Consider the following 27731-nt stretch of genomic DNA (forward strand, 5'->3'; position numbering starts at 1 on the left):
AAAATGACTGTGCATCTAGGATCATTTTATTTCAGTGGGAATACATTGCTTCTGCAAAAATCTGTGACACAAAAAAACCATAGGCCCAAATTTTTAAGAAAATGTAGATTTATTCTTGCAGCAGAGTTAGGTTAATTATATGTTCTTTGCTATGTTTAAGATTACCCCACACCACCCACAGTCATAGTTTTTAGCCATAAAATGATACATCCACCTAACCCTTTTTTCCCCTTGAAAGCCATTATGCAAAGCATGGCACGGAAGAACAACTGGTCTCTGGATAAGATGTGTCTGACTACGGATGTTACCAAAAAAAGTAGAGAGGACTATGGTCATCCACCAAGGGAAGGGGCATATATATTTGGCCTTTTTATGGAAGGTAAGTTTACTAGAGTCTGTAAACATTATTGACTCAAAAATGAAATGTAGATTTAGGCACCCACTCATGAAATGTGTCAGACACAGAAAATGAAAGTATACAACAAGTACCAATGTTGCAATCCAGAAGCTGTTGGAGGTCTAAACACTTGTCTTTTTTCCTTCAAGGGTGCTGTGCAGCCCAAATGGTACAAAAGAGTGAGAAATCAAGTTTATATTCTTTTCTGCTGTTCCAATTTCGAAAGCTTACATGAAATGAGGTGCTAGCAATCTTCTCTGAAAAAGCCACACTCAATAGCTTGACCCACTGTCTCAACAGAATACCAGAGGTAGCCACTATTGTGCCCTCTGGCAATTAATGACCCAGAATGGTCATGAATGATAGAAACTGTAGTCCACTAACACAGTGGCGTAGCGTGGGTTGTCAGCACCCGGGGCAAGGCAAGTAATTTGCGCCCCCTAACCCGTGGATTTGTGCCCCCTAACCCGTGGATTTGCGCCCCCTAACCTGTGGATTTGCCCTAACCCCAGATGTTGCGCCCGGTGCGGCCGGGCCCCCCTGCACCCCCCACGCTACGCCACTGCACTAACATCTGGAGGCACCACACTGGCTATCCTTACAGAACAAAATTACATACTACTGTTTTATTGTTAAATTCACTACTATTATGCAGCATTTTATATTAGCTGAGATACCTTCCACGCAATTCTATAGGTCCTTACTTGAAGATATAAACACTCCCAATATTCTCTATAGTATTCCAAAAATCTGTGAGTCAGCACATGCCTGGCATTATGCTATGGCTGTGTTTACTATACTAGTGATATAACTCCCAGAGATACATTCAATGGTATTCTCTTAAACTACTCTTTTTAAAATTTAAGTAAAAAACTGTGTTTCTCTGGTTACAGGAGCTAGATGGGACATTCAAGCTGGAGTCATAGCCGAAGCCCGACTAAAGGAATTGACTCCAGTGATGCCAGTCATCTTTGTAAGAGCCATCCCAGCAGACAGGCAAGAAACGAAAAACATTTATAAATGCCCAGTTTACAAGACGAAAATTAGAGGGCCTACATATGTCTGGACTTTTAACCTCAAAAGCAAAGAAAAGCCAGCCAAGTGGGTGCTTGCTGGAGTAGCCTTGCTTCTGGCAGTTTAGCAGGTACAAAATTCTAGCCCAGCCTTTGCTATGGTATATTATGTATTGCTGCTTGGCGTTCTCACACGCAGCCCTAGGGATAGTGACACACTGCTTGATATCAAAGCTCTCTAATATGCAGAACCTAAAAATGCACCTACAACTAGACATCTCAAAAGCAGATGAGTAATTTAACAGTGTGTGCAACTTACACCTGAAACATTGTTTGTAGGCAGAGGTACACCCCCCAAAAAAAATTCTTTAAAGGATGTGTATCTCAAGAAATGTGCTGTCCTGATCATTTTAACATCAATATAAAAATATATTAAAATAAACCTTAGGTTAAATACTCCAGTGTATAAAGTGGTCATCTTATTGCCACAATCAGTTTGCTGCAACAGCCAATGTACTGCCTGTCTGCACCACATTCGATCTCCTTTTGCAGTTCTTGCAACCTGCATGCACGTGACTGTGTAGAAAGATATGCGTGTAGCAGGATATACGTGTGTAGCAGGATATACATATCCTGGCCAGGGCGTATGGGTGCAGACTAACTTGGAACGGTGGCCCCCAGGAGTTCAAAAGCTTTTGAAGTAACACCTACTTATATGGGAATTAATATTTTGGGGTAGGTTTAGTTTAATATGCCAAAGAGATTTGTTGCAGTTGAAATAATAAACAGTAGGATGCTAGGAATTCTCTCTCTAGCACTGTTTCTAAAATACTTGTCGCCCTGCTGCGTTGTTGGACTCCTGACTCAATTGTCAGCGATAAGGACAGTTGTAGTCCAACAACTGAGGGAATACAGGTGCTTCATCCCTTTTCTAAAAGCAATGGACTGCAGCTATGTAGAATATTAAACCATTGGCAGCTGGAGTCTAAGCAGCAAAAAAACCTCCATAGAAATGAATAGAAGCTGTTTTAGTCTCCAAAGTTTTTTGCAGCATACTGTGACAAATAATGTACAACACAGATTCCTTTAGCAGGTACTTTCCTGAGAAATCTTTGTCATATGTACAATATCTGTTTTTAAAAGTAATGACTTCTGTCCTATATTTTATAAACATCATTGTAGTAAAACTCTGATTAAGTACAAAAAGGAAAGAAAAGTTGAGAAGGTTTGCAATCCGGTATTTTCAGTCATCTTCAGCAAGTTGCTTTTGCAAGCTGAAAAAGAAAAAGGAGAATGGGACTGTTTTATGAGGGGCAGAGTGTGATGGTGACATATCGTAGATTAAGCAGTCACCGCTCCCGCGTCCCTCTGCCACCATACCACTGAAGGGCATGCAGCTCAGTGGAACACTTTAACAAAGGCCCCACTCGGACTTGATGAGCTGAGAAGCAGCCTTCCTTCAAAAGTCCGCTTCTCGGCTGATCAAGTCCCCCCACTTTCAGCTACCGGGGGCTTTGTGAAACTGCTCTGCTGATGTGCATGCCCCTCAGTGGAGCAGTTTAATGAAGCCGCCCACCTGTGCCTCAACTACCTTGGGGCAGCTGGCTCCCCCTTTCTCCCAGGAGGAAGAGGCTGGCCGCCCACCCGTGGCCAAGGCGGCAGCAAAGCACTTCAGCCATCCTTCTAAAATTTGGTTGGATTCATTCCCTCAGAAGGGCAACTTGTCTGCAGATTTCATCCATTTTCTGCCCCAAAATAACAAGCTACCGTATTTTTCGCTCTATAGGACGCACCTAGTTTTTAGAGGAGGAAAACAAGTAAAAAAATTTTTTGAATCAAATCAGTGTTGGGGCTGAAGGGGGAAGCCCGGGGTTTCCCCATAAAGCCCCGGCATCCCCAAGCTAGAACAGCAAGACGCTGCGTAGCGCTCCGTCTCTCTGTTCTGGCTTCGGGGACAGCCTTTCAAGCCTCTGCAGGGCAGCGGGGTGCCTTTACCCCACTGCCCTGCAGAGTCTTTGCTCAGCTAACCCCCAAGCCTTTGGAGCGCAGCGGGAACTCGCGCTGGGCTCCAAAGGCTTCAGGCGGCTATCCCTAAGGCCTGGAGAGCGAGAGGGGTCGGTGCGCACTGACCCCTCAGGGATAGCCGCTTGAAGCCTTCAGAGCGCAGCGCGAGTTCCTGCTGCGCTCCGCAGGCTTCGGGTTCCTTTCGCTGAAGCCGGGAGAGTCTTGCTGGCGGGGAAGCAGCACTTCCCCCCACCAGCCCCAAAAAGCAGGTCGAAAGGAATCCGAAGCCTCCAGAGCCCAGCGGGAACTCCCACCGCGCTCCTGAGGCTTCGTTGAACGCACCTTGTTTTAGAAGGGGCTGCCACTTCGCTGAGGGGGAGAATTTTTTCTTCTTCTTCTCCCACTCTAAAACAAGGTGCATCCTATAGAGCGAAAAATACAGTACCTCTAATCAAGATGAGTTATCTAGTACAGTGGTGCCTCGCAAGACGAAATTAATTCGTTCCGCAAGTTTTTTCTTCTTGCGAGTTTTTCGTCTTGCGATGCACGGTTTCCCATAGGAATGCATTGAAAATCAATTAATGCGTTCCTATGGAAACCGCTTGCCAGGCTGGCGGTGCGGAGAAGGACTTTTCTCCCCACCGGAAGCCTTCAGGACAGGTACGGGAACAGAGGGGAAGGCGCGCAGCGCTTTTCCTCTGTTCCCGGGGCTTGCGTGGGAGGAGGGTTTTTCCTCCCCACCGCCAACATTCAGAACAGCATTCTGAATGTTGGCGGTGGGAAGGAAAACCCTTCTCCCACCCCAAGTCTTCAGGACAGCCTTCCGAAGCCGGGCGACGGGAGGAGGTCTCTCCACCCCCCCGTCCGGCTTCGGAGCATCCTTCCGAAGCCGGGCGGCGGGAGGAGGTGTCCCCGCCCCGCCGCCAGGCTTCGGAGGAGGTCCGAGGACAGTGGGGAAGACGCGCTGCGCTTCCCCGCTGTCCCGGAGATTTCCCTATGGGCTTTCATCTTGCGAAGGAAGCCCATAGGGAAATTCGTTTTGCGAAGCGCCTCCAAAACGGAAAACCCTTTCGTCTACCGGGTTTTCCGTCTTGCGAGGCGTTCGTCTTGCGGGGCACCACTGTATTAGGTACAAACACAAGTAGACATTCAGATAAGTAGGCTAATTTCAGAATTTATGGAAAATCCACAAGCAACTCATGCTTATGTGTACTTCCAAAGCAGAACTCATGCTTTGAGATGAGAGTGTCTCTACACATCAAGCGATCACATCTCATCATGTGGGGTGGATAAGTTCTGTTTGGGATGTAATGAACAGACTATGAAACACATATAGTTCAGTTACTGACTGGGAAGTTCTTTGTTACCTGCCATGTTCTCAAAACACCAAAGTTCAGTGGTTCCTCGTGTACTTCTGTGTTTCAGTTTCTTACTTTTATCCCTAACCTTAACCCTGTGTAGCTTTTATCACCTGTGTAAATCCAAACAAAATCTGGATGCGTACCACTGATATAAAATTCCAATAGCTTCCTACCTTTCAAGATATTCTTTTACATTATCATGACCGTAAAACTTTGCCAAGTGAATGAGCATTCCTGTGGCACAACGACCATCACGTTTGCGACAGTAGCTGCAGTTACAGATCCCACGGCACGGAGGGCAGAACCAGTCCTTAGAGAGAAAGGGGCATTAATTTAGTCAACAAATATAGGTGCTCTGGCTTAGCACAGAAACAGGAAGGGAGGTAGAGACACAAGGATATCATGTTTTTTAAGACTCGTATGCTAGCAATGCATCTACGAGAGCTCCCATAATTTAAGTAGCTTGACAATACATTGATATCCCTCAACCTGAACAGTTCAGATACCTACTGGGTCTAGAAGTGCTGCTTTCACATCTTCTCCATAGCGATTACGTAGGCATGGTCCGCAGAACTGTCCCCTCACACCCCCACAGCCTTCGTTACGACAAACTGTCTTGGTATCGATAGTCTTCTGTCGACACTGATGGCACGTGCTTCCCTAGCATGATCAGTAAGAGAATTATATAAAAGAACAGTGTTTGGAAATCAACACAGTAGACTTCTTGATGCTTCTACAGAATTTCACAATATTACTGCTAGTGCAACTAGGTTCCCCAACCCCTGCCCACACATCAAGAGGATACACACTCCATCCCAAACAAAAAAATGCTAAGCCCCTGAGAAACATCATTGTTCGCTTTAGCTCCTTCATAAATTAAAGTCTGACTTATATCAAAAGCTAAGGACACTGCAAAAAATCATAATAGAAAATTCAATGGTAGACATCTCTGCCCGGGAATGCTGAAATTGCAGATGTGAACTGAAAATTTACAACACAGCACTCTGTGAAACAGGCATAAAGTACTGGTGGAGTTACCCATTCAAACGCCTAAAAACTTACGAAGGAGTAACTAAAGCGGTCTCCGCACAACCGGAAGCTACAAAATTATTTAATCAACTGGGACTGCAATCAAACAACTGAGAGAAGGGGAGGAGACAGAATTCAGAAAAGGACAGTCAACAAATGGGGAAAAGGGAATAAACCACCAGCACAAAGATGACTTCTCTGTCTGTGGTGCCACTGAAATTACCAACTAAGTCTTCCCAAGAGCTATGAGCTCTATAACGAAAACAAGACAAGAATTGGCCTATTATTCTCTTATTTTGTTAGCAACATAATGTAAAACAGTTTCTGCTTCTGTGGGGAGGTGGTTAATGTTTACATCCTCCAATTGCACCCTAGCTCATGAGCTTTTGGCTCATGAAGGAAAAGACAGGCTATTATACTCTCAGCCAACATATGCAGGAATTATTCTGTTGGGAAGGAGTTTGAATGTTGAAGTTACTCCCTTTGGGGAATTCAAAGCATACAGTGGAACCTCAGGTAACGTAAACTTCGGGTTCCAAAAGCAGCAAACCCGGAAGTGTTTCGCGGCATGCACAGAAGTGGTCTCTCCAGTTGTGAAAACTTTGGGATACAGCTGGACCTCCAGAACGGATCAGTTCGCAACCGGCGGTACCATGGTATTTATTTTGTGCTGATGGAATATGATAACACTGAAATTACTATGATGCATAATACAGTGGTGCCTCGCAAGACGAAATTAATTCGTTCCGCAAGTTTTTTCTTCTTGCGAGTTTTTCGTCTTGCGAAGCACGGTTTCCCATAGGAATGCATTGAAAATCAATTAATACATTCCTATGGAGACCGCTTGCCAGGCTGGCGGTGCGGAGAAGGGCTTTTCTCCCCACCGCAAGCCTTCAGGACAGGTACGGGAACAGAGGGGAAGGCGCGCAGCGCTTCTCCTCTGTTCCCGGGGCTTGCGGTGGGAGGAGGGTTTTTCCTCCCCACCGCCAACATTCAGAACAGCATTCTGAATGTTGGCGGTGGGAAGGAAAACCCTCCTCCCACCGCAAGTCTTCAGGACAGCCATCCGAAGGCTGGCGGCAGGAGGAGGTCTTCCGAAGGCTGGTGGCGGGAGGAGGTCTCTCCGCCCCGCCGCCAGCCTTCGGAGGAGGTCCGAGGACAGAGGGGAAGACGCGCTGCGCTTCCCCGGAGATTTCCCTACGGGCTTTCGTCTTGCGAAGGAAGCCCATAGGGAAATTCGTTTTGCGAAGCGCCTCCAAAATGGAAAACCCTTTTGTCTAGCGGGTTTTCCGTCTTGCGGGGCACCACTGTAGATATATTGTCTGGTACAGGCTGCATAATTTTAAATTAACCTTACAGTGCCCAGAGGCGTAGGAAGGGGGGTGCGGGCCGCCCCAGGTGTCATCGCTGAGGGGGGTGACATTCGGCGCACCACGCACCCGCGACTCCCAAGCCTACCCTGAGTACCCCAATGTGAGGGGGGTGACAAAAAAAAATCTGCACTGACCTTGCTACACCTCTGACAGTGCCATACTTAATTGCAGTAATGTAATGTAAATGGCCTGGGTAAGCCAGTTAAAAGGGTATGGTCTGCTTTAGAGCAAGATAACCCTGACCTTATTTTTTAACAAGACACACAACAACAAAAACACTGATACAAAATCCTTTCTCCAAAGCAGAGTTGGAATGGTACGCCTCACAAGGCGCTTCCAAAATGCAGGGAGGTCAGCAATCTGGGTTTCTCTCAAACTTGATTTTTAGTTAAAAGACATACTAAGTGACCCTAATGTAAGATTTATCTTCCTCAAAGGTCTGTTTGATTATTCCTGTTCAACATTATGCTCTATTTATGTTTGCAATACCTGACAAGAACAATTTCTGGATGAAACTTTTACATTACTGCATTCATTTAAACAAGGTAAAGCGGGAATAGGTGGTAGCTTACATCTTGTACTTAATGATTATTTTTGATAAAAGCAGAATGTTTCAAAACCCACACAAACTGCCTTCTTTGAAAACATCCCTCTGCAACATACTACATAAACACAATTATTTTGATGTTTGGTGCATAACCAATCGAAAAGCTATACATATATGTCAGCATTCGATTGCCTTTCTAGAAACGCCTAAAACTACACCATCAGCTACTATTTTTCTTTCTTTACTTTGAAACAACTAATTTGTTTCCCTGTATGGGCATGTTTTATTACTTGAAATTAAAAATAAAAACTTTAAAAAGGCTAATAGAAAGACAATTGTTTTTCTATTAATACCCTGACTGGGTGGTCAAGCCCATTGATGGTTAGCAGAAGCATGTCCTGCCCTGTCTGTTCTGCCGCACTTTGTCATAGTGTCCACACACAAAAACATGATGAGAGTGCAGCTAACATTTGGAGGACTAATGGGAGGGAAGATACCTTGCAGCTCCAGCCATTTATGCAATAAGCTCTCTCATAATCATTCAACACTTCCTAGAACATCCTTCCACATGGCAGCCTCCACCCCAAGCCTGGAGGCTAAGAAATTCTTTTGGCAAAAAATAAATGAGGGTAGAAGCTCAGGAGATGCCTGGTGCCATTGGTCTGATGCTACATGACCCTCCTAAAAGTGGGTTTACAGTCTCCCACTGTTTACTGGGTGTCTTCTACATGCAGTCAGCAGGAAAGGACACATCTAAATCAATACAAACAGTGCTGTGGCAATTTGATTACTACATAAATTCTAACACCATGTAAAGAAACTAAAGAAGTCAAAATAGCTTAATCTCAAGCATTACATGTGCTCAAAAAGTTAGTTTCATCAAACCCAAGAAGGAGAGATGCACCTACCAGGACTTTATCGTAGATTTTATCTTTAACTGTTATTGCAATGTTTTCTAACTCTTCGTCTGTAATATCTTCAACTGTTCGGTTTGAACAGTATTTTGATGATCTTCGTCTTTTAGGTGTCCCCAAATTGTTCTATGAAAGAAACTCACATCAGTGTCTCTAAACCAGACTTTATGCTCCACTATTTTAAGAACAATAAAAACCCCATATATATATATATATATATATATATATATATATATATATATATATATGAGAGAGCAATCCCTCTCATTATTCATGCAGGTGTTTCCCCTGCAACTCAGTGTGCTTCTTTTTCCTTTCCTCCTCAAATTGTCTGCTTAGAACGCAACTGAAATAAAAATAAAAACAACCTCCCTATACTCTTTGTGCTCACTTCCTAACCTTATCACTCTAGAAAGGAGTCTCATTTCTTTCCTATCCTGTGCACATTACATATATTCCATTCCAAACTGTGCTACGAAAATGTAGAATATCCCCCTCCCCTCATGAGCAGTATTTTAGGATTCATATTGCATTTCTTTAAAATACAATACATACTACATATAGGAATAAAAATATTCTATTTGATCTACTATAATGTATAATACTGGTTTTTCATTTACAGCATCCATTATTTTCTATAGCTTATAATAAAAACAAATGAACTAATCCCCCCAAAAAAGAACTAATCCAATCACCAACCTTTTGAGACCTATTTACAAACCAGAGATACTTTCATAGTCACCAAACACAAATTGCTACCAAGCACACACCACAGCCTATTCTATTTGGCTGTAATAAAATACAGTGGTGCCCCGCAAGACGAATGCCTCGCAAGACAGAAAACCCGCTAGACAAAAGGGTTTTCTATTTTGGAAGTGCTTCGCAAAACAAATTTCCCTATGGGCTTGCTTCGCAAGATGAAAATGTCTTGCGAGTCTTGCCATTCCCCCCCCCCCGCTTTCCCCCCTTTTTCTAAGCCGCTAATAGCCTTTTAGCAGCTTAGCCGCTAATCCTTTAATAGCCGCTAAACCGCTAATAGCGCTAATCCGCTATTGGGGTTGCTTCGCAAGACGAAAAAACCGCTAGACGAAGAGAATCGCGGAACGGATTCTTTTCGTCTTGCGAGGCACCACTGTACTAGCTTGTTTTCGGATCACTTTGCCCTTAGTGTCCCAGTCCTTGTTACCAAAAATACTCTGGGGTTAGGTGAGGTGGTTTCTAAAAGCAACACAAACTAAAAATTGAACTAGTCCGGTATGTACCCCTTTTAGTCTTTTCTTTAAGAGCTTTTGTTGTCTGAAACTGTTAAGCTGCTCTGCAAATCTGACTGCAGAAGCAGTGAAGTTTTCCAAGGCAAATTTCTCTGGGGGACGAGCATTTCTGGTTGGGTTTGTTCGACGCTCTATCTGGCCTTCTGAAAACATTCTCCTTGGCGTTTTCTTCTGTTTCTAGAAAAAACCACAGCGTTTTATAATGAGTCACCATAGGTCTGTTTTAATTTTGTACAATGTAGCTGTGTTAATGAATAGATGCAACTTCTTTAACCTTTCCAAATTCACCCTTTTGAGGGTCTTGTTTTATACCACAGTGCCAATCTCCACATATAAAATGAACTTATTTGGGCCAAACTACAATTGATAGCGCAAATGTATTTTACACTTCTACAAATAGCAGCTGCACTCCTCCATCCTGATCTGGGATCCTGGGGGAAGGGATTAACCCCTTTCTCCACTGAACATTTCAGCCATGCTCTCCTTTTTCAAAGCTGCTATTTGCCCCAACTGGAAACACATGCAATGCCTAACAGCATTTGCATGTTTTTTCCCCAATTGATAAGTAGATATATTCTAAAGGATAATGTCCTAGGAGGGGGAGGGCTAATCCCACTGCTCCATGGTTGCTTTTTATAAAAGTCTGAGATGGAGATCCGTTCACAATGTTCATCATTATGTCTAACTTGGCCCTTTTCTTATGGCTGTTAATGCTACAGTAGCAATTTTTGTAGTGTAAAAAGGAGGTGCACAAAACTGTACGAAGTTGCTCTTCGTACCCTTCAGTTAATTTGCAGGGGGGTTATAAACACATTTATTCTTTCTGAATCTCCTAAACAGAATAAATGCATATAACATAAAGCTGGTTATGAAAGAATGCAATTGTATAGTAACTGGAAGGGAAAAGTCACAAAATACACTAGTGAGAGCCCAATAATTTCCTAGTCATATGTATATGAAGGGCAGGGAAAAGCTGGTATTTCTGTATGCACAAACTTCATAACAGACATGATATTTGTTTTTAATGTTGGCCTGAAAATTTAAGTCCAGAATGTCTCCTAAGAAGCAGTTCTTACACAGCACGGTATCACTGGGGGGTGGGGGTAGCACCTATTGGAAAATACAGAAAGAAAGCCACACAGCCAATCTTAGCAGTGCATTGCAGGTTTCCCAAAAGTATTTACTGATACTTACCGAAGGAGTTGAGGTAGGGGTTTTCACTGGAAATAAGTCAGGTATAGAATTCAGTTCCGCTAATAAGTGAGCAAGCTGAAATGAGAAAAATGACACTGAATTTCTTCTGTATAGATAAATATTTAATATATGCATTGTCCTTTGCAATTTTCATTTTTTTCTTGTTTTTCCGTTTCTTTGTGTAAATTATTATGGTTTCTTTGATGTGAAATTATAAGTCCTGTAATGCTACATCTTAAGAAAGTAAATCTGTTTATAGCGGTTCAGTTTCAAAGTGTGTTTTCAAAATACCAAAATTAAAGTGCACATTTTCAAAATTGCAATGACTCCACGTATTAATCCAGTGTGGATGGGTTTTGTCATTAACTTGAAAGGAGAAGATACTGTAATGTGGTGCTTCCTTTGAATAAAGCTGTATGCCACAGAATATGCACCCCAAAAAAAGTTCTTCTGTTTTAGATTAACTTAGCTTGTTGACATCCAAACATGGACTAACTGTGGTAAGCAGAAACAAGCAACTTCAAATCATAGTTTATGAAGCCAGCTTGTTTTCACTAACCTCTGGCTTAGAGTAGCCAGAGTTTAGAATTTGGCTGACATTGCAAACTGTGCTTAATCTAAAACAAATAGAAAATTCTGATCTTCTGGTGTTAGTACCTGCAAAGAGTTGGAGAGCCCAGAAACTTAAGGCTCATTCTCATAATGCTCAGCCATGCTTTAGCAGAGGGATGGGAAATCTGTGACCCTTTATTCATCAAATTTCGAAGGAATGCCAGTTCCCTATCCCTGGTTCAGTGGCATGACCAAATGCTGCTACTAACAGTTGCTTTCAGATTCAATTCAAGGTACTCTGTGCCTTCTTTTAAAGAGGCCTGACATGAGCATGCATAGGGCTAGGCATTCATAGTGTTGGTGCTTATATTGTGAGCAGCCTGCCCACATTTTTGTTCCAGAAAGCTTTTTCAGTTTGACTATAACGGGCTATGTATTTTGTGTTGCGCACTGATAAAGTAAGGTAAGGCAAATTAAATTTTTAAACATACATGTACTTTTGGGTCTAGAATTGCCATGTCCGTAGCAGCCTGCAATTTCCTTCTGTCTTCTTCGTTATTAGTGCAAACTAAGACTGTTGAAATATATTTTTACAGTTTGTGTACAACAATGTCACCTGCATCCCAGTTCTTACCATGGCTTTATTTTCTTTTATATTCATGGCTCTTTTGAGCAGAGCACTAGAGCTTTCATTTGATGCCTCTTTAGAATCTTCCTCTTTAGAATCTTCCTCTGACCCTGAAGATGCGTCCTGATCTGCCACTTTCCAAGTTTTATTATTTTTTATTTGTGTAAGAGAGCCAGGGTGTTTACTGTCCATCAAGCAGAACTTAGAAGAACGTCTTTTAGGTGCCCTCTTCTCAGCAGATTTCTTGGTAGGGAACTGCAATGCCACACGAAGGCCAAAGCTACTTCTCCTGGAGGAAGCATTTGCTCTACCTTCCTCCATCTCCACTTCTTCTTCTGGTTCTGCCGCCATCAAGGATAATGGATCATTTTCTGGATCTGATTCCACTGCCTGAAAACAATGCATGAAACAACCTATAATAAAATTGCATCTATCACACAATGATTTCCAGTTCCACTAATGAATGAAAAACACCATTTTCATTATTTCTACACAGGCCTTACTGAAAATGCATGTTTTTAAAAGTAATCTAACTTTTAATTTAAATGGACAAACTTCATGTAAATCAAGACAGCCTTGAGCATAGGGACACATCACTCCTTGTATGTGCTGAAACAAAACAAGGCCAAGAATGATATAAATCACGACGGTGCTCAATTATAGACCAAAATGAGGCTCTAGAATAGCCAGTGAATTAACTGCAGAAACACTACTGACTTCACAGGCACCATACTTTATCTAAAATCCTTCAACAAATAATGCATTACACTTAATGTACAGAAATTAGTTGTGGGGGCAGAACTAAGCTTGCAATTAATTTAGGCTGTAATCCTATACACATTTGCCTGGAAGTAAATCTCACTGAACACAAAGAACATTACTTCTGAGTAGCTATGCGCAACACTGTTTTGCAATAAATAATTCCAGGTTGAGGATCACAGCTCAGTAGCAGAGTATATGGTTTGCATGCAGAAGGGCCCATGTTCAATGATCAGGTAGCAAGTAGAAGTTGTATACCTAAGATCTTGGAGAGTTCAAATTGGGATTTAAATCTTATTGTCCCTTCACTGCACAATAACAACTCAGTTTCACATGACAAAAGGAATGTCAGAAGACCCAGACAGTGGTCTTGGGAGAAACCTCCTCCTCTGGACAGTAAGCCAACAGTGACATTGGAAGGAGCTGCAGCATTGGTTACCAGTTCTGATGTTACCTTTATGGTACAGAAAGGAGATAAATTGCAGCAGTACCCACACTGCAAAGGTCAATGTGAGAAGGGGTATGAGAAAATCTTGTTTAGTAGGCTGTAAGTTTCAATCAATTTTTTGCAGCCTTCTCAGTCCTGAACCTCAGTGCAAGTCACAGTCCTAAACCACAATATTTATTAAAACAAGAGGCAAATCCACAGGAGAGACCAAGGTATATGAAGATAAATACTATGAAAAATGTGGCCTGTACCTCCATATCATCCTCTCCATTTACTTCAAATCCTTCAAACGCTTCATTTTCTGACTCAATGTCTTCTCTGAAAATCTCTCTCAGTTTCTCAGTCAGGTACTTGGGCTGACAATGAATGTCCTGCAACACAAGCACAAAACACATTGTTCACTGAACAATGAAGCAAAAAGGAAAACAGCCAAAAGATCCTATCAAAATCAGAGTAGACTGCTTAACAGTTTACTGCATAGATGATGTGAGCCAGGAAAGAACACAACCCTGCTGAAGGAGATGGGAGGGTAAATGCAACCCTGGATAAAGCAACCAAGATAATTCAGGTGAGCAACTCCTTCCTGCTCCCCTCCCTTTGGAAAATGCAACTTTCTCCTTCCACTGATGTGTCTTTAAAATGTCTACTCATTGGCTTGAATACTAAGATAACTTTAGAAAGCTGAAGGAAGGAAAACTTCCCATCCCTTCCTCAGCTCCGTAGCCATTATAAAGATGGCTTCCTGAACATTGCCACCCCCATGTGTGTGGAGGGGGGGGGGGAACAATAGGCTTAAGGTAAAGGGACCCCTGACCATTAGGTCCAGTCATGGCAGACTCTGGGGTTGTGGCGCTCATCTCGCTTTATTGGCCGAGGGAGCCGGCGTACAGCTTCCAGGTCATGTGGCCAGCATGACAAAGCCGCTTCTGGAGAACCAGAGCAGCACACGGAAACACCGCTTACCTTCCCGCCGGAGCGGTACCTATTTATCTACTTGCACTTTGACGTGCTTACGAACTGCTAGGTTGGCAGGAGCAGGGACCGAGCAATGGGAGCTCACCCCATCACAGGGATTTGAACTGCCAACCTTCTGATTGGCAAGTCCTAGGCTCTGTGGTTTAACCCACAGCGCCACCCGCGAATAAAAAAAATTAAATCAGCTGAGACATGAAAACGGTTAATGCAGCATAAGGTTATCAAACTGACATGTGGGGAAGGTGTGGGAGAAGGGAGAAAGGGGGAAGAAAGGGACCCAAGACTTACTTGGGGCAATTGCTCCTCCCCCTTCAGCCCCTCATGTGCCATCCCACCTTGTGCCCATCCAGAACTTTCTCAGAACGGCAGGAAAGGACCAGGTAGTTTCCTTCCATGACTTTCTTAAGGTACCTTAGGAGTCAAGCCAATATGTTAACACAGTCTGAATGTCTGTCTCTCTCTGGCCAGATCCACACAACTTTTAAAACATATGCAGCACATATTAAAGCTTGTGACTCCCCCTGAAGAATCCTGAGGACCGTAGGGTGCTGAGAACCAGCTTTGTAAGGGTGGAAACTACAGATCCCAGGCTTCTTTGGGGGAAGTCATGTGCTTTACACGTTTGTTGGAACTGTTTTAAATGTATGGTGTGGATCTGCCCCTCCCTCCCTGTGCCCACCATCCCATACTCATGCGGTGTAAGTAAATAACTTCCCATGATTGCTCTAGTATCAAAAAGTTATAGAGGTGTTTTTTTTCTTGCAAGTTTAATTTTGTTTTATTATGCACATAGAAGAGTCACAATGAACTTTATGAAATCAGGTGGAGAGGTTTGTAAAAGAAAATATTTCAAAGCACCTGTCAATCTTTCTACCTTTCTAAGGCTTTCATTCTAAGGCTAGTGTAGGGCGAGGGATGGGAGACTCACACGCATATGCAGAAAATGTCAATCTATGGAGAGTCACAACTCTGCATTATGAGAGCAGTTCCCTTGTTTTTCTTTGCGGCTTCCTCCTGCCATGCAAGACTAAATGACCTTTCATACAACTGCACTTCACTAAGTATCTTTATTCCCTTTTACAATGCTGCCCTCACTTCCCTGTATTTAATTATACACTTCTTTATATTGAGATAATGTAAGTGAAAAACAGTTACAATAGATTAAGAGAAAAACTTTGAGGGGAACACAAGAGAAAGAATCGTTTATATACTGTTCCTTTAAACTCGAAAATCATCTCCTATGATAATTGGAGGGGTTCTCTTTGTAAAATTACTTCTTATGCTGATAGCTGCGGTGCAGCTGCTTCAGAGTGGGGGGGGGAGCGTACACACAAAAGGAAAGTTACTTTAAATGAGAAATTGTATTTATAGTTGAAACAGATTGAAACAGGAATGTTGACATGGTTCTTGGAGCGGGATGTACATATCTCCTGGAAGGGACCTCACAGATAATTCAGTTCAACCCCGTGTCAATGCAGAAAATCTGCAGCTGCAGAAATATTCCTAGTGAAGCAGAGTCCTCCAGTATGGTGTCATCTGCAAGTGTCATTAGCTTTGTCTCTATTCCTGGGTCCAAGTCATTTATATCAAAGATGTTGAAAAACCCTGCAGTATCCTACTTCTCACTTCTCTTAGAAATATGAGGACCCATTGATGAGCACTCTTTTGATATAGGCTACAATTCCACCTATCAGCAACACTGTCAAGAACACATTTTACCAGCTTTTCAATGAGAATATTGTGGGGGACCTTGACGACAGTCTTGCTGAAATCAAGATATATTACATCTACAGCAGCTCACTGATCTACCAAATTAGTAACTATTAAAAAAGAATCCTAAGATTTTGTTGTTGTTTAGTCGTGTCCGACTCTTTGTAACCCCATGGACCAGAGCACACCAGGCACTTCTGTCTTCCACTGCCTCCCGCAGTTTGGTCAAACTCATGCTGGTAGCTTCGAGAACACTATCCAACCATCTCGTCCTCTGTCGTCCCCTTCTCCTTGTGCCCTCCATCTTTCCCAACATCAGGGTCTTTTCCAGGGAGTCTTCTCTTCTCATGAGGTGGCCAAAGTATTGGAGCCTCAGCTTCATGATCCGTCCTTCGAGTGAGCACTCAGGGCTGATTTCCTTAAAAATGGATAGGTTTGTTCTTCTTGCAGTCCACGGGACTCTCAAGAGTCTCCTCCAGCACCATAATTCAAAAGCATCAATTCTTCGGCGATCAGCCTTCTTTATGGTCCAGCTCTCACTTCCATACATCACTACTGGGAAAACCATAGCTTTTACTATACGGAACTTTGTTGGCAAGGTGATGTCTCTACTTTTTAAGATGCTGTCTAATCCTAAGATTAGTTTAGCATAAATAGTTCTTGAGAAACCTGTGCTGGAATCACAGCATTCTTTTCTAAACAGATAAAAGAATTGTTCTAGTACCTTCAGCAGAACCTTCAGACATTAAGATGTCATGTCAGTAGTTGCCTGCATCCACTCTTGCCCTGCCTAAGCCCACATTTTAGTGTGCAACTGTTAGTACTGAATGCCACTGAAAGGCCAAAGTTAACCATCAGTACGGTATTTTCTGCATCATCTGGCAAGTTTTGGAATAGGAGACAATGCCCTTTCAGTGGCTCTGCCCATACCTGTTAGATAGGATCCAAAAGTTGTCTCACACCAAGGCTCTGTCCTATGGAAATTAACCTGCAGGGTATTGAAAACTTCCATCTTTTACCCCATGCTGTTTGTCCTCTACATGAAGCCGCTGGAAAAGGCCATGTGAGATTTGAAGCTTGGGCGTCATTAGTATGTTGTGGACACCAATTATCTGTCCTTTCCCTCAGATTCCACTAAAGCAGTAGCTCCTTGAATAGGTGCCAGGAGTCAGTAGCAGGCTGTATGAGAGCCAATAAACTCCATCAAATTGTTGAGGTGATCATGCTCAAATTGGAGTGGGTTACCAGCGTGTTCTTGACTTCCTGACCCTCTCCCCAAAGAATCACTCAAGTTTAGATGTAGTCCTGAACCCAATTTTCCTGCTTGCGTGCTGGTTGCTGTGACCAAAACTATTTCTGACATCCAGTGGTATACCACTGCATCATCTTGAAAATGTCGTCTAGCCACCAATTAATACATGGTCTAACAACCTCTATATAAGACTGTTGTTGTTGTTTAGTCGTGTCCGACTCTTCATGACCCCATGGACCAGAGCACACCAGGCACTCCTATCTTCCACTGCCTCCCACAGTTTGGTCAAACTCATGTTGGTAGCTTTGAGAACACTGTCCAGCCATCTTGTCCTCTGTCATCCCCTTCTCCTTGTGCCCTCAATCTTTTCCAACATCAAGGTCTTTTCCAGGGAGTCTTCTCTTCTCATGAGGTGGCCAAAGACTACCTCTTAATAAATCTACACATTAAACCTAAGGTTACTCAAGGCATTCTTTGCTTTTATCATTTCTACTGCAATTTGTTAAACTGACCTCAGAGATCAAAGCAGCAACTATTACTAAATCACATTCAAGCAAATATCTGGGTAGATTATCTTCTCCACCAAGTTGAAAATTAATCATAAACTGCTAAAGGGCAGTGGTATGCATCTATTTAGGCTACAGTCATGTCCTAAGCCTTGCTGTAATCAGAATCAAGCAAGTTTAAGATGGGAGACATAATCAAGCCCTTACTATCTGAAACACGGTGAAGTCAATGTATTAAAGAGATTTAGATTTAGGAGACTTGAATTTAAGTCCTACCTCTGCAACCAACAAGTTTTTCAGTGCTTTTCTGCCTCATTTATTTCAACAGGAGAGTGCTAAAGAATGCACTTAAGGGTGTTTAATCTTCAATAGATAGTCTATGCAAAAAGTCAAAAGCACTACATTCCAAAAGCATTTTTAGAAAACAATTTCAGAAGAAGGATAATCTATTTTAGTTTTCACCGTGGTTAAATATAATGTTTCAGATTTATAGGAAATTTACAAGATTTCCCTACCTTTTTTCTTGACTCTAGTGAATCAAAACTCTCACAGCTGTCTTCCAGTGACAGTGTTTCCATGGGAACATCTGCTCCAAACCCAATAAAATCTTCATCATCACTTGGGGTATTAAATATATCAGCCAATTTGAGCATCTGTTTTCAGTTTGTAAAGAGAAATGGAAGATAAAGTTAGCTATAGTAGTTATTAGTAGCATCTTTCACAAGAATGGCATGTTATTAACTCACCACTCAGTTCAATTAAACATACATAGAACACATGAAACTACACAGGTCAAAACACAGAGGATGCTAGGAAGGCTGGTTTAGGTTGCAAATCACTTGACACTTGCTCAGGAGTAAGGACCAGGTGCTCACCCACCCTTGTCACAGCAGGATGGAACCCTGGCTCTGTCAAGAGATAGGAACCCAAACCTGGCCCTACAGGCAGAGAGAGGCCATCCAACTCCCCATTGCAGCTCAAAGCTCGAGCTATGCCGCTTCCCTCTGTGTCTGAGAGACCTTCTGAGCAAAGAGCAAACGGATGTCCCTCCACTTCTCCCTTTCAACCCTGAGCTTTCTTCTGCACCCGAGGAACACCACAACTCTGAGCATCTGTCAGGTAGTGAACCAAAGCAAGCCTCTGCCCCCTCCCAGCACTGTGCTGGATGGACGGTTGGGGTCCCAGCTTCAATTTTAAGAGATGGAAAGAGAAGTGATTTCTTCCTGGCCTCCTACAGTGGAGGGATAGTAAGGGATTGCAGATTCCCTTGTCATTTAATTGTTTTTAAATTATATATTAGTTTTCACTGTTGATACACAGTTCCAGTCTTATAAACTTTTACAAACTATCTCAGATTTTGCCTAACAGGACAGTTCAAGACACAGGAGTTTGTAATACCGTATTTTTCGCACGATTGGACGCACCGGACCATAGGACGCACCTAGTTTTTTGGGGGGGAAATAAAGGAAAAAATTTTTCCCTTTATTTCCCCCCCAAAAGCAGGTCAGGGAAACCGAACCAGGTCGAGGAACAGCGGGATAGTGGCGCTGCGCCTCCCTGCTGTCCCCCGAGCTTGTGGGGCTGGCTGATGTCTGCCTGGCGCGCGGGGCGCTCTGCTTCAGGGCGCCCCACCCGCCAGGCAGCAGGCTGCTATCCGCAGCGTGGGGAGCCCTGTGGGGAACTCCTGCAAGGCTCCCCACTCTGCGGATGTCTGCCTGGCGCGAGGGGCGCTCTGCTTCAGGGCGCCCCACCCGCCAGGCAGCAGGCTGCTATCCGCAGCGTGGGGAGCCCTGTGGGGAACTCCTGCAAGCCTCCCCACGCTGCGGATGTGTTCCCAAAGCGCCTGGAGCTCTGCTTTCAGGGCGCCCGACGCTCCAGGAAGCAGGCTGCTATGGCTAGCAGAGCGCTAATCCCGAACCTTGGGGCGTGCGGAGCTCAGCGCGCCCCAAGCTTCTGGGCGCCGGCAAGGTCTCCGCTAGCCTAGCGGAGACCTTGCCGGCGCCCAGAAGCTTGGGGCGCGCTGAGCTCGCACGCCCCAAGCTTCGGGATTAGCGCAGCGGTCCGCTAGCCCTGGGAGAGCCGCGCGACGTCGCGGGGCTCTCCCAGGGCTAGCGGAGACCCTGCTTGCACCCAGAAGCTTGGGGCGCGCTGCGCTCCGCACGCCCCAAGCTTTGGGATTAATGCTGCGCTCCGCTAGCGGTGGGAGAGCTGGGTCTCCCACGGCTAGCGGATAGCTTCCTGAAGCCTGGAGAGCGAGAGGGGTCGGTGCGCACCGACCCCTCTCACTCTCCAGGCTTCAGCGAAAGCCTGCATTCGCTCCATAGGACGCACACACATTTTCCCTTGCTTTTTAGGAGGGAAAAAGTGCGTCCTATGGTGCGAAAAATACGGTACCTCAAGAACACAGGGTTGTGTCCAATGCTAATCTTACTCCAAGCAGACCCAGTGAAACCAAAGGTCAGGATTCACTTATGCTTATTATTTCCAGTGTCTCTATTCTGAGTAGAACTTAGTTGGCTACAACAACCAGCCTCTTAACTTTGTGATGTTTCAAGTGCAGCTCTAAAACAGCAAGCCAGTTCGCTACCCAGAAAGGAGGATATTCTTCAAATGTTTAAAAGAGCACCCTAAGGGTTGGAGGGTGGGGGGACCTATGAATTGAACTGAAGAAATCAACATTACAATGCTAAAACTTTAGAAATGTATTTGGTATGCACTGCCACTATACAGTGGTACCTCGGGTTAAGAACTTAATTCGTTCTGGAGGTCCGTTCTTAACCTGAAACTGTTCTTAATCTGAGGTACCACTTTAGCTAATGGGGCCTCCCTCTGCCGCTGCGCCGCCGGAGCACAATTTCTGTTCTCACCCTGAAACAAAGTTCTTAACCCGAGGTACTATTTCTGGGTTAGCAGAGTCTGTAACCTGAAGCGTATGTAACCTGAGGTACCACTGTATATGCAAATACCTACGATGAAGTATCACTAGAATATTCCTCAAACTCTATTGACTACCTGAGAAAATATGTAAAACAGGCAGGCACTGTCTAAGTGAGGCTGACTGGTTTGCTTTTAATATGAAGTTCACAATGATAGTGATGATGATGAAAAAGCAAGAATTAGAAAATCTAACTCCAGTATATACACTGTACATTTTTCCTCCACACTCATACACATTTTTATATCTTATTTTTATAACATGTTTTTCAGCACTGGAAAATGATTACAGAGTATGTAATTTTTAATTTTCACTTTCCATAAACTTACAAATTGTGCTCACATTCCCATATTTCTTTTCTTCATTGTTTCTCCCTGCTCTCATTTGAGACACTAACTTATATAACAAGGCTGTTTTCCCCTTATTTTCCTCATCCATTCTCATATGGGTGGTTTTTATTTTTTCCAGTGAGGACCAAGGCATAGCCTTATACATATTAGAAGTCAAGTAACTAAGTGTATGCCAGTTTTCCACTTCTGCCCAGATTGTGTACAAAAGAATTGTTTTGAAACTTCTTGGTAATTACATTTCCTGTATAATTTCCAAAATACACTTATTAAAAATGATAGTACTGTGTTGAATAACCAAGTCTGTTCTTCCAGTTACATATGCCATTTACCAATCAGTAAATCTTCCTCCCACTTCTTTTTAAAAGGTGGGAATAACTGCTTATCCTTAGTATGATAACATTTGATATATTCTGCTTATTAAACTTTTTGATCTGGATTAATCAGAAGCTTTTCAAAGGGAATGTATGCACCCAGGGGTACATATTTGGCTTTCAATTCTGCAACAATGCTTAGGGGGTTTAATCTATGAAAATAACAGACTATGAACTGTTGCCCAATAAGTTTGGAAAACAAAACATGCTGAGATTTATAGATGGATAGTGTAATTTGTAAGTTTGGGGGCTGGGCACGGCCCCTGACCTGAACCATGGAAGCACTTGACTCATTTAAGGCCCTGATATTTTTTGGGGGGTGGGACTTTTAATTAGTTTTTAAAGACCTGTTAAATCAGGAGGGGAGCACGGAAAGGAAGCACTGCTGCTCCTTTTCCTGTCCTCTTAACTGCACTACAGAGAGGAGGAAAGTCCAGTCCTGCTGGGTTCTGCTTCACCAACACATTCCCTGTAGGAAACACGCTGGTGAAACAGACCCCTACAGCCAACAGGACTGCATCCTTGATGTGCAGTTCCTGCGGTGCTGCTGCATGGGCTCTGCCAGGCCTGCTTGGCCACCTCCTCCCGCTCCATGGCCACACTTCAGGTCGGATTTCAGACAACGAGTCTTTGCCATCCCTACCTGGAGGTGCCAGGGAATGAACCCGGGACCAGCAACAGCTTTCCCCAAAACGAAACAAGTCAACAAAGTTCTCAGTGCGACTGGGAAAGAGGAGTTAAAAATGAAGCGCGATAATACTGAACATTTTAGTGCCGTAATGCAAAATGCATATGAGGAGCTGTGGAGTCTAGTTGCTATGAATAACTGGCTTCCAGGAGCAAGTGCATTAGTTCCTGAACTATTGTACAGCTGAGCTAGCCGCTGCTGCGATTATCGTATGCCTAACTAATTTCTTCTTCTGCATCTGTACCAGAGGAGTCATTACGGGGGTGTAATTACAGATTATTAACGAAGAGGGGGGGAACCCTTTTCGAGTAAAGTCCCTTTTTTGATCTCTGTGTATTGGTATGGAGGGACTCTGAATAAAGTAACACTGCAGAGGCTTGAAAACAGCCTTTTGCATTCCAAGCCCTCTTCCCTCCATATTGATTTTCAATAGCCTTATTAAAAACATTCAGGAGCCCCAATGCCTTAATTTAAATGAGAGCTGTATAACATACAAGATTGATACAAGATAGACCTTGTCAATCAATGAGTTTTGCACAGAACAACTGTGGCAGTGCATCAAACAGGCTGGTTTCCTGCCACCAAGAACTCACAACTTTTTACTTTAAAATGTTTATAAGTAATTTTGCATGTAACCACTATGCAGCCTTGACACAATAACTAACTGATTCATCTTAAAAGCTTCTACTCTGTTAAAAAAGAAACATCAACCTTGAAGGAAAGTGAATGTTTTGAAGTGGGTGGATCTACTGACATGGTGAGAATTTTGTGAAATTAGCAGTTTGTCTACACCACAGGCCTACAACTGGTAGGCTGAGACCCACAAGCTACTTGCATTCTTAGCTAGGGTGGTCTGAACCTGTGGTTCCTTCTGGCAGCTGGGGAACACCCAAAGGTGCTCAAAGCATCTCCAATGCACAGCACCAAAACACATCCCAACCCCCCCCTCCCCAGCTAGTCAAGAGAAAACTAGGGATTGTTAAAGCAGATTAGGCTGATTGAACCTTGCCTCAAACAGCCAAACAACTGTTTCCAACAGATTGCAAATCTTTCAGTGGAAGTCAAGCTTCTCATTAAATATCACTGGGGATAAAATAGCGTCCTACTGCATAACTCCCACGGTAGTGAAAATCACTCTTCTCATACTACTTTCTAGACTTGGTAGCTGGGACCAGAGCCACTGTAACACAGTTGCCCCAATTCTCATTGAATGGAGTTGGTCCAGAAGGATTCCATGGTCAATATAAGAAAGCAGTGTTCAAAACTCCCAGGAATTTCAGGAGCAGCTTCTGAGCTCTGGGAGCAGTACTGCGCCCAAGATTTCAGATTAAAATTGCAGAGTGGATGGAAAGGACAGGACCTTTTTCTGCCTCCCCACTTCCAGCTACTCTCTTAAGACTGGAGAAGAGACCCTCTTAAGAATATTAGGGGGGTGGGCAGGGGAAGGACTAGACCATGGGGGAAATGAACATAATATTTAAGCTGTAATTCATTCATTTTCAGCTTTGTATTCTTGATGTAGGTCAAACATAAAACATTGTTATAACCAATAATAATGGAAATAATGTTTCCATTGGTATAAATTAGCACACTAGGCACAAACAAACCCTACTGGTATATAGCAAACCAAGAGGGGGCAGCGGCAAATAAAATCTAAAGCAATGGCAGTAGAAGGTCTGACCAATGCTTAACAGTAGGATCTTCTGCATTTAAAATTCCAGAGTAACTTATACCAAATACTTCTTGAAAACCAAGTCATTGAAGGTAGACTTGGACTGCAGGGTAGTTCATGAACACATTGCAGTATGGCAATCAGTGCAGATAAATTTTATCTATCCGCTATATTAAAAGTGAATGCTCTCCACTAGGGGTGGGGATGCTCTGGTACTCCAAATGGTACTCTAGATATTCCGTTGTTGCGTCCGTAACCTAGGTTTATGGTGCCATTTAGCTCCTAGCTTTCATATCTCTGTTTCTAACACTGCAAAAAAGGTAAAGATGCAGGAGCAAAGTTGAAATTCCCTTGTCCTGCTCCCAGTAGAGGGTATCAGGGTAACCAAGACCAGCTCAGTCTCATAGTGAGGTCTGAACCCAAATTAGAGTGGGACTAGATAATCCGTATCATCCAAGAACGTAATGAACCATTAACAACTCTGGACCTAATTAATCACTCCCTAGACCTACTGATTAAATCTGTGAGATTTAGTAAATCAAGAGGGTATGTGGTTGGGTGTGTTGCCACAAGCACCTTGTCTACATCACTAGGCTTCATAAACTGAAACACATCCCACAACACATCAGACTGTGGCACTGGATACTTCCGTTGGAACTGCAACAACTGCTAAGTGAAGGTGACTCCAGAGTAAAGTGACTTTATCCTCAAAATGTGCAGCTAGTTGGACAAAGCAAGTCACTGAATGACCCAAGGGGCTTTCCCCCACAATGTCAACCATGAGACTGCTCAGAATAGCTCCACCAGTCAGTTACTAGCAAGCTCTTAACTTACATGCCAAAATTATACAGAACTTCATGGCAAGAAGAGATCGCAAAAGCCCTGTACAGTATAATAAAACAAAGATAAAAACCAATTCAAATAAAAAAACCAAAGTCAACAAAGACAAAGCAATCAACAAAAAGCAGCAGCAACCAAACCAAGCTTCTTGAATATGCAACAGGAGCTCATGGAAGGCGTTTCCACAGCTCTGGGACTTTCATGAGAAGGCTGTGTTTTTCATGAAGGACATTCTGGCCTTCACCTGAAGCTTCTCAGCTGACTTTGAACTGCAAGGAGGTTCACATGGGAGTAGCCACAATGGCCAATAGTCAGGGATGATGTGAGCTGCAGTCCAACAAATCTCTTGAGTGTCACAGTTTCACCATCCCTAACAGGGCTTCACAGGTCAAATGGGGAAGCGGGGATGCTATGAACCAAAAAGACGAGATGACCCGGATGTATCATTAAACCAGCTCAGAGCATAGGATGCAGGATTATGCTGACTCAGACCACTGATCCACCAGCACAGGTACCTGTTACACTAACTGGTAGCAGCTCTTGCAGATCTCCCGGTTTTCAGACTATCATTTACTGAGGGCAATGCTTTCAAAGTAGGTCAAACATAAAACATTGTTATAACCAATAATAATGGAAATAATGTTTCCATTGGTATAAATTAGCACACTAGGCACAAACAAACCCTACTGGTATATAGCAAACCAAGAGGGGGCAGCGGCAAATAAAATCTAAAGCAATGGCAGTAGAAGGTCTGACCAATGCTTAACAGTAGGATCTTCTGCATTTAAAATTCCAGAGTAACTTATACCAAATACTTCTTGAAAACCAAGTCATTGAAGGTAGACTTGGACTGCAGGGTAGTTCATGAACACATTGCAGTATGGCAATCAGTGCAGATAAATTTTATCTATCCGCTATATTAAAAGTGAATGCTCTCCACTAGGGGTGGGGATGCTCTGGTACTCCAAATGCTGTTTATTGTTTATTTAGAGTATTTGTGCCTTGCTGTTCAGTCAGTGAAAGGCTCCCAAGGCAGCTTACATACAATGAAAACAAGAGAGTTCCTACTCATAGGCTTACAGTCTAAAACACACACACAAGGAAAAAGGGACAGGCTGTCAGAGCTGATAGGAGCTGCAGTCTGTTTTTGGCCTTCCAACACCACTGAAAGCCAAGAAGTTGTAGTCTGGCAAGTCTCTGGAAGGCCACAGGTTCCCCACTTGTCAAAACACTTCTCTAAGAGCTTGCGATCCAAAACCATGCATGCCTACTTGGATATAGGGCCATCAACAAATTAAATAAATTTTGGTTTCCATATAACATACTCAGTGCTGTTTTTCAGGGGGAAAGGTCCCAGAACTCACCATGAACACCTCCCTTCACACATGTGGTGTGCATGTGTCACCACAGGTACTATTAGAGGAATTTCCTCCTGAGTAGGTGGACTGGCTCCTCTGAGATAGTGCTTGCCACCTGTGTGGTTTTTTCCTTTTCTTTTTTTAGAAAGAAACACTCTTATTTTAAAAAGCTTCGACGTTTTAAATAAATCTAGGGAGCTTTTGTATTTACTTAAAAACAGAAATAGTATCTTTGTATAGATGAGAAATACTTTTCGGGAGTAACACTCGCTGAAACATTTAAGGAAAACTTTGTAAGGTTTCTTTATTAACTGGGAAGTTTTATGAGTCAGCTTACATCTGAGTTCGCCGCAATGCAAGAGAGTTTATTTGCCAAACGCCCCCTTCTTTCGCTCCTTTTTCAGATTCCTTCACTTCCATGACTATCCTTACTGTAAAAAAAAAGTGACCAGGCAACCCTGTACGGGGCGGGGGGGGCAACTTTCGCGGCAAGGCCATTTTCACCAGCCATTTCCCGGACTCCTCGAATCCGGGCAACTACAGAGAAGCACACAAACTAGGGAAGGATGCAAACAAAGGCAGCGAGGTATTTCACTCGACTGCCCCCAACCCTGCCGGGTTTAACAGCAAGAGATAACGCAAAAGGAGGAGAAAAGCTGCAGTTAAGCAATGAATCCAAAGGCTGTTAGGGCGAGTTGGGCAGATTCTCTCTTTTCTCGCCCCCCGCCCAATTTCCACATTTGCAGAAAAGTCCGTCCCGCTGGACGCACGTGGCTGCTCTGTGGAGAAAAGCCAGGCAGTTCTATTGGGAGACGTCCATGACTGCAAGGCCTGGCGCTGCAAGCAAGGCGTCGGGGCCATGTTTGGCGAGAGGGGGCTCCAAAGGAGACCACCACACCCCCTGGGCAACCCCATATATTCTGCTCGCCAGTGAGGAGCGCGCGCGAGAGTCTGAGAAAGTGGCGCCAAACTCCCTGCGCCCGGCGCGCGCCGCGAAAACCCGAAGCTCTGCGAACGCCCGCGGGGCGCTTCCGCCTCACCTTGCTCCTCGGGGTCTCCGGGGCCATCCTGCTCGCGCGCCCACAAGCCCGCCGCGCGCCCGCGCCCACAAGCCCGCGCTCGCTCACGCGCCCCTTTCTTGCGAGAAGCTGCTAGAGCTCGAACCAGCCGCCTGCAGACGTCGGGAGCCGGATTGTACGACCCTTGGTCGTTCAAGGGGGAGACGAGTAGGGCTTTTTGCCGTCTTCCCCTCTCCCTTTCTATTCCATCTTACGCTTTGGAAGAAGTTATGCCCTCGGCGCTGTTTTAACAGCTCCTTACCAGGTCTGCTGGGCAGAGGAGCTTGTGGTTGGGGTCTCCGTGCGCTCTGGGCACCAAGGACTCTCCCCGAGATCGGAATGGAACAGTCCGGTGGCGGGAGATGCGAAGGGGCTGAGCGGCGCGGGTTCTTTCGAAACTTTCCCCGCAGAAAATAGTCGCGCGGGTCTAGATACAGGGGCAGTTGTTCCAGTGCCCTGCAAATCTTCACGGGGGGGTGAGCCGAGGCCAATATTGGCGCCTACCGGAATACAGTACATCTTTCCC

At 44.0% G+C, this 27731-nt stretch overlaps 2 protein-coding genes across 6 annotated transcripts in view; one reads left to right on the forward strand and one right to left on the reverse strand.

The window, feature by feature from the left end:
* The window catches only part of DNAH11 (dynein axonemal heavy chain 11), a 157638-nt gene extending 155877 nt beyond the window's left edge, over window positions 1–1761 (forward strand). Inside the window, exons 81-82 of one of the 2 annotated variants that reach the window (XM_077937002.1) lie at window positions 239–379; window positions 1291–1761. In XM_077937002.1, the coding sequence (XP_077793128.1) occupies window positions 239–379; window positions 1291–1538 (389 nt within the window). In that variant the 3' untranslated portion in view covers window positions 1539–1761. Of the gene's footprint in view, window positions 1–238; window positions 412–1290 lie in introns of those variants that run through there. The other variant, XM_077937001.1, reaches the window with a different exon arrangement.
* On the reverse strand, window positions 5–27703 carry CDCA7L (cell division cycle associated 7 like). 4 transcript variants are annotated; one of them, XM_028751585.2, is made up of 10 exons: window positions 27468–27703; window positions 18449–18586; window positions 13742–13861; window positions 12290–12673; window positions 11104–11178; window positions 9901–10086; window positions 8633–8764; window positions 5286–5435; window positions 4949–5085; window positions 5–2684 (listed from the first exon to the last, which is right to left on the reverse strand). In XM_028751585.2, exons 2-10 carry the CDS (start codon window positions 18584–18586, stop codon window positions 2654–2656), a joined length of 1353 nt encoding a protein of 450 aa, XP_028607418.2. In that variant the 5' UTR covers window positions 27468–27703; the 3' UTR covers window positions 5–2653. The 4 variants fall into 4 exon arrangements, with proteins under 4 accessions (XP_028607418.2, XP_028607417.2, XP_028607419.2 ...); XM_028751584.2 differs by lacking the exon at window positions 27468–27703 and adding an exon at window positions 27188–27343; XM_028751586.2 differs by lacking the exon at window positions 27468–27703 and adding an exon at window positions 27275–27299.
* Window positions 27704–27731: the final 28 nt, after the last annotated feature.

This window comes from Podarcis muralis, chromosome 12 (assembly GCF_964188315.1).
Source record: "Podarcis muralis chromosome 12, rPodMur119.hap1.1, whole genome shotgun sequence".
NCBI classification, from domain to species: domain Eukaryota; kingdom Metazoa; phylum Chordata; class Lepidosauria; order Squamata; family Lacertidae; genus Podarcis; species Podarcis muralis.

Coding starts and splice junctions, on each gene's coding strand:
- CDCA7L (XM_028751584.2), bottom strand. CDS start 27,214: ATGGCCCCGGAGACCCCGAGGAGCAAG. Junction 18,587..27,187: donor CGGAGACCCCGAGGAGCAAG/GTGAGGCGGAAG, acceptor AACTGAAAACAG/ATGCTCAAATTGGCTGATAT. Junction 5,436..8,632: donor AAATCTACGATAAAGTCCTG/GTAGGTGCATCT, acceptor TGATCATGCTAG/GGAAGCACGTGCCATCAGTG.